At 42.6% G+C, this 13,015-nt stretch overlaps 1 protein-coding gene across 1 annotated transcript; it reads right to left on the bottom strand.

Annotated features, from left to right (window-relative positions):
• Window positions 1-857: 857 nt before the first annotated feature.
• On the bottom strand, window positions 858-12,511 carry TM4SF4 (transmembrane 4 L six family member 4). Its single transcript, XM_006115931.3, has 5 exons — window positions 12,106-12,511; window positions 11,751-11,840; window positions 8,693-8,826; window positions 2,020-2,209; window positions 858-1,305 (listed from the first exon to the last, which is right to left on the bottom strand). Exons 1-5 carry the CDS (start codon window positions 12,277-12,279, stop codon window positions 1,288-1,290), a joined length of 606 nt encoding a protein of 201 aa, XP_006115993.1. The 5' UTR covers window positions 12,280-12,511; the 3' UTR covers window positions 858-1,287.
• Window positions 12,512-13,015: the final 504 nt, after the last annotated feature.

Below are 13,015 nucleotides of genomic sequence, written 5' to 3'. Positions count from 1 at the left end.
GTCTGTGGTTATACCTCTGATAGCAAATAGTGAGTGATTCCAAGGCAGGGATGGGGAACCTCAGGCCCAGGGGCTGGATGTGGCCCTTAGCTTGCATGGATCCCCGGGGCTGGAGCATACAAAAGTTACTATGTTCTGGTGTGCGAGGGGATTGTGGGGAGTGCCCTTCTCCTTCTCTGGTGGGGGCTACATCAGTGAGAGTTTGTTTTGTTTAGTTTTGTTCTTTTGCTTCACACTTGTGTGAGGCACCAAACTGATTTTTCTGTGGGGCAGCAGCCCCCTAACCCAAAAAAGATTCCCCACCCCTGCTCTAAGGCAATGTTGGACTGAGCAAGGTCATCATCATTAATTGCTATGCATTTTCCTTTTGTTGTTGTTGTTGTTTGTTTAATTCCTCATATGAATCAGGAATAACTTGGGGACTTAGTATCACGATTGTACGCTACACCACTCAACATTCTTGCTGCTATAACCCTTGTATTTATATATGCAGTAATCACGTTTAAAAAACAAGTAGGCCTGCAGCATTTTAGAGACTAACAAATATATATATATATATATATATATATATATATATATATATATATATATATATATATATATATAGTATCATGAGCTTTCATGGGCCAAACCCACTTTTTGCCCACAAATGCTCATGATACTATATATATAGATATAGAGATTTTTTAGTCTCTAAGATGCTACAGGACTACTTATTATTTTTTAAAGTTACAGACTAACATGGCTACCCCCTAGACTAGTAATCATATTGTGTATGATTAGTGTCCAGCATTGATCACAGTCAATGAAAAGAAAAACCCTATTAGACTTCAAATGAACATAATTAATAACCGAAAGACATTTTACAAAGAGAATTTTAATGAGCTCAGGCCTGGACACAGAAATCTTCACTTTTCTATGTACAAACAAATCTAACTTTTAGTCAAAAGAAAGTTGTAGGTTTGTCGCATTGTTAGCAGCATTCATCAGTCGCCAATGAGAGATTATGAATGTCCAATCTGATGTAGCTTTTTTCAAATGGAAGCTGTTTTACAAAAATAAATATAAATGGAATAGCTAAGGAGCCACTTCATTCATTCTAACGTGGGATTTCAATGGCAGGAGAAAAGGGCCATCAGGGCTTTAGCACAATGGGTGAAATACCCTTCATAGACCTTCTTAGTCAGGGACAGTGCAGAGGAACACGGCTCACCATGGCTCACACAATAGATGTCCCTTTAAAGGGAGTCTCCTCGTACGATGAGATTTCTGCAATCCTTGTTCTCTTTAAACCGCTCCATTATCCTGGAAGAATAAAAATACAAAGGTTGCTTCTATTGGTTAATATTCCTGTGATTTTCGATTGATTTTATTATTATTTCACAAGCCCCATAGGAGGCTATTAGATAAGCTCTGTAGACATGTGGGTTGTTTCAATCTTTGGAACTTTTCAGAGACTCTGATTATGTTTTCAACAAGTGTGAGTGCTTTGGGGCTTTGAACTGCAATGGACTGCAGAACAAATTCTCCCAAGGCCGTGTTGGGCCTATTCCAACAGCAGATTCAGGGCTGGCCTGAATTGCACCTACTGAAAAATCCACCTTCGGGCTGTTGTGCTGGTCGAGCTCACCAGAGCACTGTGGGCTTCACCCCTCACCAACCCCCAGCATACTGACATGCCCTGTACCTCATGAAGGCTGATAGTGATGGCAGAGCTGGCGCCACCAGCTTTGTGCCATTTAAGGATTCCCCTATGCCCAGGAAATCCCCAGGTGTACACTTTTTTAGGGGAGTTTTAATTTTTCTTTAAGCTACCAGAGCATTGCAAAGGGAACTCAACAGCACAGACAACCTGGCCCGGTATCTTTTAGCTCTACCACAGTATGTCACTGACCACAACATTAAAATCCTTTCCCTATAACACACTTGGGAGTTTTGCAATTAAATTGCATGGGGCAAGACTATTTACACACAGCATCAATCCATGGACTCACATGAGGAAGACACAAATTTGCTTACCCCACAGCATCCACAACAGGTGCAGTCCCCACAGATTGTTCCCAATAGTCCATTGACAACCTGTATGGCACAAAGCACTGCTTGAATGCCACTCATGATCAGGAGTAAGGAAAAAAGGGTCAAATTCCAGGGGACAATATTTTCAGGTGATGTACACTGGGACCACAAGCTGTGATTGCCTAGATAATTCCTGTGTAAAAAGCAAAAAAGAATGAGCAAGACAATAGAAGTCAATCAGTAATGTAACACTAGTGTAGCTATTAGTTTGTTGTTGTAATCTGAAAAGTGAGTCATTGTAGCCACTTGACTCTGAAATTATACATTTCTGCTTGAGGAATAATGGAAGAGTTTTTATTTTCAAATAATGGCATTTATAAACATTGACATTATCTGACTACCACATGAAAAAGAGCAGGCAAAGAAAGAATAAATATGTTCTGACATCAATTAAATACTTCATTTAATTTTGTCAGGAAGGAACTGTCCAATAAGATGTACTAGAACTTTATATGCAGCTTGTTCACGCCAAATATATAGCTACAACATTAATAGTCAGAACTTCTGGTAGGGAAATGGATGACCTATCAAAAACAGATGGGAGTCAGGAGTCAGTATTGATTCTTGCTTATCCATATCCTAGATACCTTCACAACAAAAACTCACAAATGTAGACATCTTTGTGCATGCTGTTTGCAGTTGATATTGTTCTTTGCCAGGCGTGGGCAATAAGTGGCCCATGGGCTGGATGCAGTTCACTAAGGTTAGCCACTCGTGGGCCACTGGCATTTTATTTACCTGCACATTTTCAGGTATGGTTGCTTGCAGATTTTGTTGGCTGTGAATCATCGTTCTCAGGCAATAGGAGCTGCAGGAAGCGGTAGCCTGGTCCACACCACTTCCTGCAGCTCCTATTGGCCGGGAATGGAGATCTATGGCCAATGGGAGCTGCACTGGCCCCATACCTGCGGTCACGCAAGTAAATACTCACTGGTGGTCCAGAAGGGGCTAACTCTGGCGAATCACATCTGATCCATAGGTCACTTATTGCCCACCTCTGTTCTGTGCAATGAGTAGAAACTTAGTCTAGACAGCATGGTCTAGACAACAAACAAGGAGATGTGTTGGAGAAATAAAGGCTCAAAATAAGCAGAATAAAAACAAAGTATATAGGGCATGTAATTTCAAGAATGTGAGCACTGAACAGTTATCCATGAAACCAGCTGGGCAGGCAGTACCAAAAATGAAAAGTTTCAAGCATCAGGGGTTCCAGAGTCAAGTAAAAAGGGAAAATGGAGTATGAAATCAGAGTAAAGATATTAAATGCCTGGCTCAAATGTAGAGAGAGAAGTGGTGGAGTATGTGACAGCAAGCTACCAGGCTGAGTAAAAGGGGAAGTCTATAAAATGGCAGTTCATCCAGTTTGAATGTCTGGCAGTGAGTGTTGGACGACAAAGGAGAAACATGAACAATGATCTGTTTCATAGAAATGCAAATGTTGAGCTGGATGAGTGGTGTAAGCATGAAAAAGTCGTGCGAGGAATGTGTATGTTAGCAACAAAGTCAAAATAACAGCCACCATTGAAAAAATGAGGGGGTAGAGGCTCCCATGGCATGTGGGTCATGGAAAGCGCAGTCCTGAGAACAATGTGGGTAAAAAGGGCCAACTGATCAAGACCGAATGAAAAAGACAGCGGCACTGACCCGAGATGTGCTGGGATGTTATAAAAGAAGCATGTGGTGTGATTGAAGATACGGCATTGAAGAGTCTATGGAGCATTTTGGAGGGAGCAGTTTTGTAGAGTGGACACTAGCTGATGAGATTAAAGCAAGGAAGATGCTGAGAAGGACCATCAGATAAAATGCCAAAGCTATGTCTGTTAGTGATCACCCAGACTTGTATCTTTCTTTCTTTGCAGTGTATTTTAAGTGTTTTTCTTACTAAACAAAAGACAGGACTATGCAGCACTTTAAAGACTAACAAGATGGTTTATTAGGTGATGAGCTTTCGTGGGCCAGACCCACTTCCTCAGATCAAAGTGTGGAAGAAAATTGGCATGAGGAAGTGGGTTAGTCTTTAAAGTGCTGCATCGTCCTGTCTGTTGTTTCAGCAAGACCAGACTAACACGGCTACATCTCTATTACTATCTTACTAAACAGTTTCAGTTATGCAATTGTATGGAGCAGCCCTGACATCTAGTGGTAACATCAATACATGTAACATGTATATGCCTCTGAAGAGATACGGTTAAGATTGTATGGGGGGGGGGCTTGGGGGATGAACAGGATTGCTGGGACAAAGGCAGTGTGGGGAATAGTGGATCTGTGCCCCTGGAAGGGGCAGGCCTTTGGGCAGAAGGGACAACAGCCAGCCCTCAATGCCGCCTGGACCACCCTGCCTCCCCATCTCCCACTGGCCCTCTGAATACCCAGAGTGCCTGGCATGGGGCTCTAGAGCACACAGCGTGAGGCTCCCATGGCGATTTAAAGGGGTCTGGGGCTCTGGATACTGCTGTAGTAGTAGTGGCCAGGAGCCCTAGGCCCTCTAGAATTGCCAGGCCCTGGGGAAATTGTCCCCTTTGCCCCTCCAGTATTGATAGCAAAAGTCAGGAACAGGTTGTGGGCTACGAATAAAAATTCATGGGAGCCCGTGACCAATCCCTGACTTTTACTAAAAATACTCTGGGGTGTGAGGATCAAACAGAGCATGGCGTACAGCTCCTCCAGCCCAGCCACTGCTCCTGCATCAGGGTCTGATCACTGCTGCACCAGCCTGAGAGGAACTAACCCAGCCCTGACCACTACTGTGATGGTGGGTCACCAATGAGCTATCCTGCTGGTCAAGTGTCGGTGACCACAATGGCCACTGCTCCAGTGATCTCAGGGCTGACCAAGGCCTCTGTTCTGGTGCCCATTGCTTCACAGACCTCACCTGGGGCTGGATGCTACTCTAGCCCTACCCCAGAAGTCACGGAAGTCCCATAAAGTCCCAGAATCTGTGACATCCAGGAAAGAATTGTACACTTAATCACAGGACTTCATTTTGAACATGAGGTGGGAGGGCCTAAATTCATCCTTCGTGTACATCCATTGCTCTCATTTCATCTCAGGGATAGATTAGAGAAATGTTATTGCTTTGAGTACCAAATTCTGACCTTGGATTAGAAGATGCCATTCTTATTGACTTTGGTGCTACAAAATGTTAAATTATCTTCAGTGGGAGTTGCAAACACAGAAACAATGGCAAATTTTCTGACCTAAATATTTTTCTGAATTGTTATGGTTTTACATTGTTATTAAAATAAAACAAAGGAAATTCTACTTACAAGGTTAAAATGGAGTTAACATTTCTAACAAACCATCAAATGCTGCCAAGTCACCTCTATAGCTTCTCATGTGTACCTAGATAACACAGCAGCACAAACGCATCCCTTGCTGTTCTAACAGCCTGTCCCAAAGCCAGGCCCAGCCAAAGAGTGTGCAGGGCCCAAGGCAGCACGCTGAGCTGCACAGCTGCATGGCTCCCAGCTGGGTGGGCGGGGCCAGGAGCTGGGCAGCATGGGGCTCTGAATGTGCAGGGTCCAAGGGGCGACCTCGTCGCTCATCTTGCCCAAAGCCTGAAGCACAGCAGAATGATATAAAGAAGGGCTGGCCTCACTGACATTTTCTGGGCATGGCCAGTTTCAGTCAATATGTGAAGGTTATTTCAAAACCTGGTTTGGGAGTTGTTTGTTGTTTTTTTTAACATTTCCTCTGGATACTCCTAATGCTCTGTTAATTCACAGAATAACAGTTTTAAGACCAGAAGAGATGTTTATACTAATCAAATTTGACCACCTGCATAGCACAGGCCTTAGATTTCATCCTATGATTCCTTCACCTTGACACCTTGCAGCTGAACATCAGCACACCACTCAGAAAAAGCTCCAGCCTTGGTTTAAAGATTTCAAGTAACAGAGAAATTAACTCATCTGTTCCAGGGGTTAACAGTCCTCACCGTTAAAAATGTGCATCTTATTTTCAGTTTGCACTTGGCTGACTTAAAATCCTGTCACGGTATCCAGGGATATGAACAAGTGACACATATGCATTACACCCAAGAAGTTTCAACTGCATCGTGTGGACAACTTCCTCCATTTCCATGGCCAGAATAAAATTACATAAAGACTAACTTACATATGAATAAAATCAGATTCAGATCTTAGATTCCCACTAAATCTAAAGACTAAAGATAACTTAGTCATATGCAGGGCCGGATTAATGGGGGGGGGGGCGGGCTAGCCGGGCAGCTGTCAGGGCACCAACCTATGGGGAGCACCTGATTGAAGTGCTAAGGGGCGCTGTGCACCCGGGGCCATGCATGTACCACGCACCCACTGCCCAGAACCCAACTATGGCTCGGTCCGGCACTGGTCATATGACTATAGTCTAGACAAGGGGGAGGGGAACTTTTTTTGTGTTGTGGGCTGCTGATCCACAGAAAAATCAGTTAGGACCACACACAAGTGCGAGTCAAAAAAATGACCAACCAAACCCTCACTGACGTGGCCCCCGACTGAGAAGCAGAGAGATACTCTCTGCATTTCCCTCGAACACCAGAGCCCAGGCTAGTAGATTGTATGCTCCAGCCACGCAGGGGGAGGATTCAAAGACTGGAGCAGCAGTGTGGGCTCCCCAATGCAATGGAGGGGGCCCCTGAGCTTTGGGAACCAGATCCTGGCAACTTGGGAGTTGCATCCAGCCCCTGGGCCTTAGGTTCCCCACCTCTGGTCTATCCCCACATACTGCTTTAAAAATCTAAGGAATAAACTGACAAGAAGTAAATGTATCTTAAATGGGACTTTCTGGAACCTCCAGTTTCAGCTGATATTCTTATTCTAGAACGGGTAGCCAACCCGCGGTTCTCAAGCCACATGCGGCTCTTTGCTTAAAGAAATGCAGCTCTTGTTAGTTCTGAGCCGAACTCGCTGGCTACGTCTACACTGGCCCCTTTTCCGGAAGGGGCATGTAAATTTCACTAGTCGTCGTAGGGAAATGCGCGGGGGATTTAAATATCCCCCGCGGCATTTAAATAAAAATGTCCGCCGCTTTTTTCCGGCTTTTAAAAAAGCCGGAAAAGAGCGTCTAGACTGGCCCCGATCCTCCGGAAAAAGTGCCCTTTTCTGGAGGCTCTTATTCCTACTTCAAAGTAAGAATAAGAGCCTCCGGAAAAGGGCACTTTTTCCGGAGGATCGGGGCCAGTGTAGACGCTCTTTTCCGGCTTTTTTAAAAGCCGGAAAAAAGCGGCGGACATTTTTATTTAAATTCCGCGGGGGATATTTAAATCCACCGCGGATTTCCCTACGACGACTGCTGAAATTTACATGCCCCTTCCGGAAAAGGGGCCAGTGTAGACGTTGCCCCAGACTGCTCATGGCCAGCTGCTCTACGCACATGCCCCAGTGCCCGGAGGGAGAAGCACATGGTGGCGGTGGCTCTGGGACCCATGCTTTGGGTTAGAGTGTGGGTGGGATTTGGTTAGAGCGGTGTGTGGGGGGGGGCAGAGGCAGGGGTGCCTGGCTCTGGTGGAGGGGGAGGGCATTGGGTTACAGCTGGGGACTGGAAGTGCCTGACTCTGGGGGAAAGGGAAGGCATTGGGTTATATCGGGGCTGGGGTGCCTTTCTCTGGGGGAAAGGGAAGGCATTGGGTTATATTGGGGGCTGGGAGTGCCTGGCTCTGGGGGAGGGGGAGAGGGAGGGCATTGGGTTAGAGCTGAGGGAGGAGGGGCTGAAGCGACTTAAACTCAAAGTCTTCATGGATGCAGAACAAGGCAGCCAACACAGATGTCATATTTAAATTCCAGGGCAAAAAAAGAACCAGCATGTACCTGGTTTACGTTATGTTTCTTTAAAGAAAATTAAAAGACTATTGTTTGTCAGGCTGAAGCAATTATTCTGAGATATGAGTCTCTCCCTTATTGTTTTTGAACCTCTCATATTTGCAGTCTGGGACAGACCTGAAATTTTAGAATTATATAAAAGTCATAATCTTCATAAGTAAAAGAAAAAAAAAAGGGAAACTGTACTAGAGATCAACAAGCTGGAGTGAAACAGGCACTTAAAATTGTGCTCTTTAACTTCTTGGTTCAGCTTAATTTTGAAAAACTCATAGGACATAATATGGCAGTAGTGTTAAATTTAAAATGCATGGTGGGGATGCTTTTTTTTAGTGAGAGAATGTTATTGTATTTTTAAAGGTTTTTTTTTTGTTTTTGTTTTTTTTTTGTAATTTGATGTTTGTTCCTCGTCAAGTTCTCTGAAGATCTATAGACTGGCCATGAATTTTTTAAATGACTAGAGACTTTTTTTTTGTTTTTTGTCCAAAATGTTCTGTAGTGTTATTTTTATCACTACATTTTGTGTACTATATCTATTTATCTATCTCTAACTGGTTGGCCACCCCTATTCTAGAATATTGTGTAGCTATGTAACAGTGCACAGCAATAGTAATGGGCTTCACACAACAGGCAGCCACACTGCAGTCGCAGTAATGTGATTGTGTGTGATTCCCTTTTTACACACCAAAATTAGAGCTAGAAATGACATCACAAACATCCTTATTGCAGTAGCACTTCACTGAGTGAATATATCACTTCTTTTCTAGGTAGCCCATGCATGGCACAGTGCCATTTCTTACCCATTCTCAAATGGATAGCTCCATTGATTTCCATTCTCACACTTAGGGCCTTTATTTATAGCAACTGCTGACACAATAAAGCAGTATCCAGCTCCCACAAGTCCAACTGCAGCAAATATGATAGAAGTAAACATCTGATGGAGACAGAAAAAGATGCCAAGTTATGCTTGACTGCTTACAAACAATTCAATGAATCCTGCTTAAGTGTAGTGCAGCCTCATCCCTGCTTCCCAAACAGTTAAAATAAATGCGTTATGTAGCTAGAGTCTAAAGTACATTGCATGTCTGCAGGCATTCCACTTCATGCTGCAGTTCTCATTGGCCCTTAGAAACCTAAACCAAGTGAGGCTAGAGTAGTGTTTGCATGGGAGCCCTCTGAGGAATACCTTGATACTACAGGTAGTGGGGTTTCAGTAATTGGCTTTCATCCCTGAATCAGTACTAACCCTGGGGTAGGGTGCCCCTCAAAGTTTTGTCAGATGAGATCATGGTCAAACCTGAAGTCCCAACCTTCTATGAAGGTGCTAGTGCTGCATTTTACAAGAGCAGAATTGTGAATTTTGGTGATCTGACCAAATTTCAGCACAGTGAATTATAGTCCACCTCCCTACATTTCCCCTCCCTTTCACATGTTTATTTCCTGTTGTGTAATTGTGCTCATCATAACCCAGAGCACAGCTGGCACCAACTCAGAGATGGCATTTTCAGTAAAGAGACCAAGGACTGAATGGACATGAGGTATGAACACCAATATTACACCACATGGTTAAGGCCTTTTTAGAACAGAGCTGAAATACATTGGTGGGAAAGTATATTGAAGCATGTACTTCTACTACTCATCTTGAGTCTGTTCTGTGGCAAAATGAGGACTTGCTTTTCCAAAGAGGTCATTCTGGCATTCTTCATGATGATAAAGGAGCCTTTTAAAACCCAAAAACTTTGCACTTCAAAAACATTGTGTTACCTTCATATAATCACATCTTTAAATCATTCCAGAACAATATTAATACCATCACATAAGCCTTGTGTTCAAATTAACACGAAAGGACAAATGCTGATCTCAATTATACCCATGCAATCTAGCTAAATTCAACCATGTTGCCTGCATGAAATGACAAAGCATGGCATGTATTTAACACTTCAAAATACGGGATAGATATAAAAGCTCTCCAACAGCTGAACTGAGTTAGGAAAATAAATGGTTGTGACAAAAAATGGGCAGTAAGATGTTGTGGCATGGAATGTGTGGCTTCTATGCTTAACTAACTCCCACCAGCATTAAGTTAACAATAAAGAAGAAATATTTCACTTAGACCCTGAACCTGCCCAAGGATCCACTAGTGCAACCCTCTGCACCTATACAGAACCTTTGTTAAAACAACAAGACTATGTATACCCCTGTGAGATTGTGCTAGTGGTTCTTAATGTGCACCCTGGGAAGAGGATGAGAGAGCAAACAATATGTGTAGTCACATTGCTTAATATGCTAATGGAAGGCATTCAGATTTGGAGTAATGGTTTTTTGGGTAGTTATTCTGGATTTACACTATGCTATTGCGATCAGAATCTGGCCCATTCTAGAGCACGGAATATGAGACGTGCAATTCTTCTACAAAGATTCTGGACCAAATTCTCTAGCCCGCTAAGGCTGATTTCCTTATATAGAAATATTCTCCTCCCGTACAAAGCTGATGAAGGTAGCTACACCATCTCCTATGATAGCTGGCCCACCCCTCCACAGAGCAAGATGGAGGAAGTGATATCTGAAATTAGAAATGAGCCTAAGCTAAGAAGTTCAGCTTCACATTTGGCTCCAGAGCTAAAATTCTTCAACGTCATCAGGGTGTTTGGAAGGGATCTGTATTTTTAATGTAGCCCATTATTGTAAAAGTTTGAACTGGACTGGGAATCCCAGCTCCCCAAAATGTGGCAGTGAAGCAGTGAAGGGATTTTCTGGCCAGACTCAGAGGAAGAGGGATGTTTGGACCTGCCTCCATTTGAAATACAGCATTTCCTGTCCCCTTACGAGACAGTCCTGCAAACTGCTTCTGTCCCCTCCCTATCCTTGGCACTGATACTGAGTACTTTTAAACTTCGTTGTGAGGTTCACAGTACTGCTTGAATCATATTTAGAAGCAACCAGTGTATATGCCCCACCTGCTGCCAGTCAGCTACCTTTCATCACACTGAGAGAGTAGGTGGGTGAGGTATTATCTTGTATCAGATCAACAACAGTTGGCGAGTGTGGCAAGCTTTTGAGCTTACACAGAGCTCTTATTCTTGTGCTCCTGTTCTTTGAGACCTGGAGAAGAGCTCTGTGTTGCTCAAAAGCTTGTCTCTCTCATCAACAGAAGTTGGTCCAATAAAAGACACTCTCTCACCTGCCCTGTCTCTCTAATATCCTGGGACTAACACAGCTACAACACCACTGCTTTCAGTGAACTGTTACTTTAACCTATTACTTTGCTGTTCTATGTTCTGTATAGCATCCCCTTTGAACACTTTCTTTAATATTATCGGGGCAGTTCTTATGATGTGATGTAGATTTGCTAAAAGGAAGAAATAAATGTACTATGGAAACAGCTGTAATATTTTTCAGAAGATCTGTATCACATATTGTGTAGCTTCTATAGTAGAGCTGTGCTCTGACTATAATGGAGCAAAAGACATTTGTCAAAAAAGAAAAAATAATAATTGTCCTATCGTCTAAGAAAAGCAAAATGCAGGTCTTTAGGAAACCGGTTATATTGATAGCCATGGTTAAAAAGCTATGTCATAGCTACAATTGTAATGCTTTTGGCATGCCAACAAGGCACCATGATAAAAGTGATTTGGCACTAGGAAGGGGTCTTGGTACAACATCTTGGCACAGCAATAATCCTTGACTTAAGGCATAAAGGAATAGCAGGATTTTGGACTTCATACTGTGGACAACAAACACATGCACTACATGTTCACAATCTAGAACATCATAAATATAAATGGTCAGACATGATATAAATTTCATTGTATGTGACCTTTTGGCCTTTTTTTGGCCACCTCCTTCTTTTCCACTTACCGCAAACCTCTTCCCACAGCTTTCGTTACCACAGCATCCACAACAATCATTATTCTTAAGGCCCAAAAACACCAAGGCAGGAAAGATCATCTACCAACAATAAAAAGCACACTTCAGTGAGGTTGGATTAATCTTATGCTTTAACCCAGGGTCCTATTTTTCTTAACACTAAATGAATTTTTAAATACTAAATCAAAATAAGTTTTAAACTGACCATTTACTTTTAAACAAACAACACAATTAAGAGCCATTCACAAATCACTTGTCTTGTGTTTGAAGCACAGAGGAATTACAATAAAACCCAACTTTTTATTTTATAAAAGAAAAATAATATATTCACGATTTGTCTACTCACCAATACACCAGATCCCAAGATCCCTCCAAAGTACCAGACTTCTTCTGTGATATTTTCATTATTGTTGATGACTTTTCCTCCAGGGAAAAACAGCAAAATGTTAGCTAGTGTGCACAGCACAGCCAGAGGAATGAGGGTGATTCCAAGGCATTTGGCACAACCTCCGGTGCACATGCTTTCTAAACAAAATTACAGACTAAACCAAAGGAAAATGAAAACCCCTTCCCAGATTCTTGTCTGTGTTTTAAACAGGAGCGTCTCAGTGTAATTTGCAAAATCCAATTTTGTTTTGCCCTCGGGGCATTCAGCCTATGGTATGTTTCCTTGAGAGCAGTGGCAGTCTGTGAGGAAGCCAGTGCTCCAGATATTTATAAGCTCTCACTGCCATGATGTCAATTTTCTGAACCCCTATAAATGAGATTACATTCAGACCAACCTCTGATTTTACCATGACGACCAATAACCTCTGTTAATGTTCTACCAGCATGCATTAGACAGTCAGTTATTTGGAGTCTGATTATTGGAAAATACCTTGTTCAGTTCCGGATGGTCATTTTTGCAACACACTGTTCGTGCCCACACTGGAAAATAATTCTCAACTGTCATCGAAAAGAAAAAAATGTCATTGATCAGTTTGTGATGGCTAGATCAGCTGCAGTCAGGAATCCCCCAGTAAATGGCTTAGGATGGTCAAACTAATAAACATTTCTTATTTGGAAATATCATAAGATTGAGTGCAAAATCAAAACTGTATATAGTTCATGGATGTGTTTCAGCAGAAGTATTTATGTAAGCGTCTTTTGCAATTAGCACCCTGTAGTAATAGAGGGCATTTAGAAATGCTGCACTGAATTGCTTTATTTTTTGTGATTTCAATTTTCTTTATTGTCTTAAATGAGGATTTCTTAGA

This window comes from Pelodiscus sinensis, chromosome 10 (genome assembly GCF_049634645.1).
Source record: "Pelodiscus sinensis isolate JC-2024 chromosome 10, ASM4963464v1, whole genome shotgun sequence".
Lineage (NCBI taxonomy): Eukaryota > Metazoa > Chordata > Testudines > Trionychidae > Pelodiscus > Pelodiscus sinensis.
Note: the sequence above shows the minus strand (reverse complement) of the source record. Positions and strands in the feature narration are given on the sequence as shown.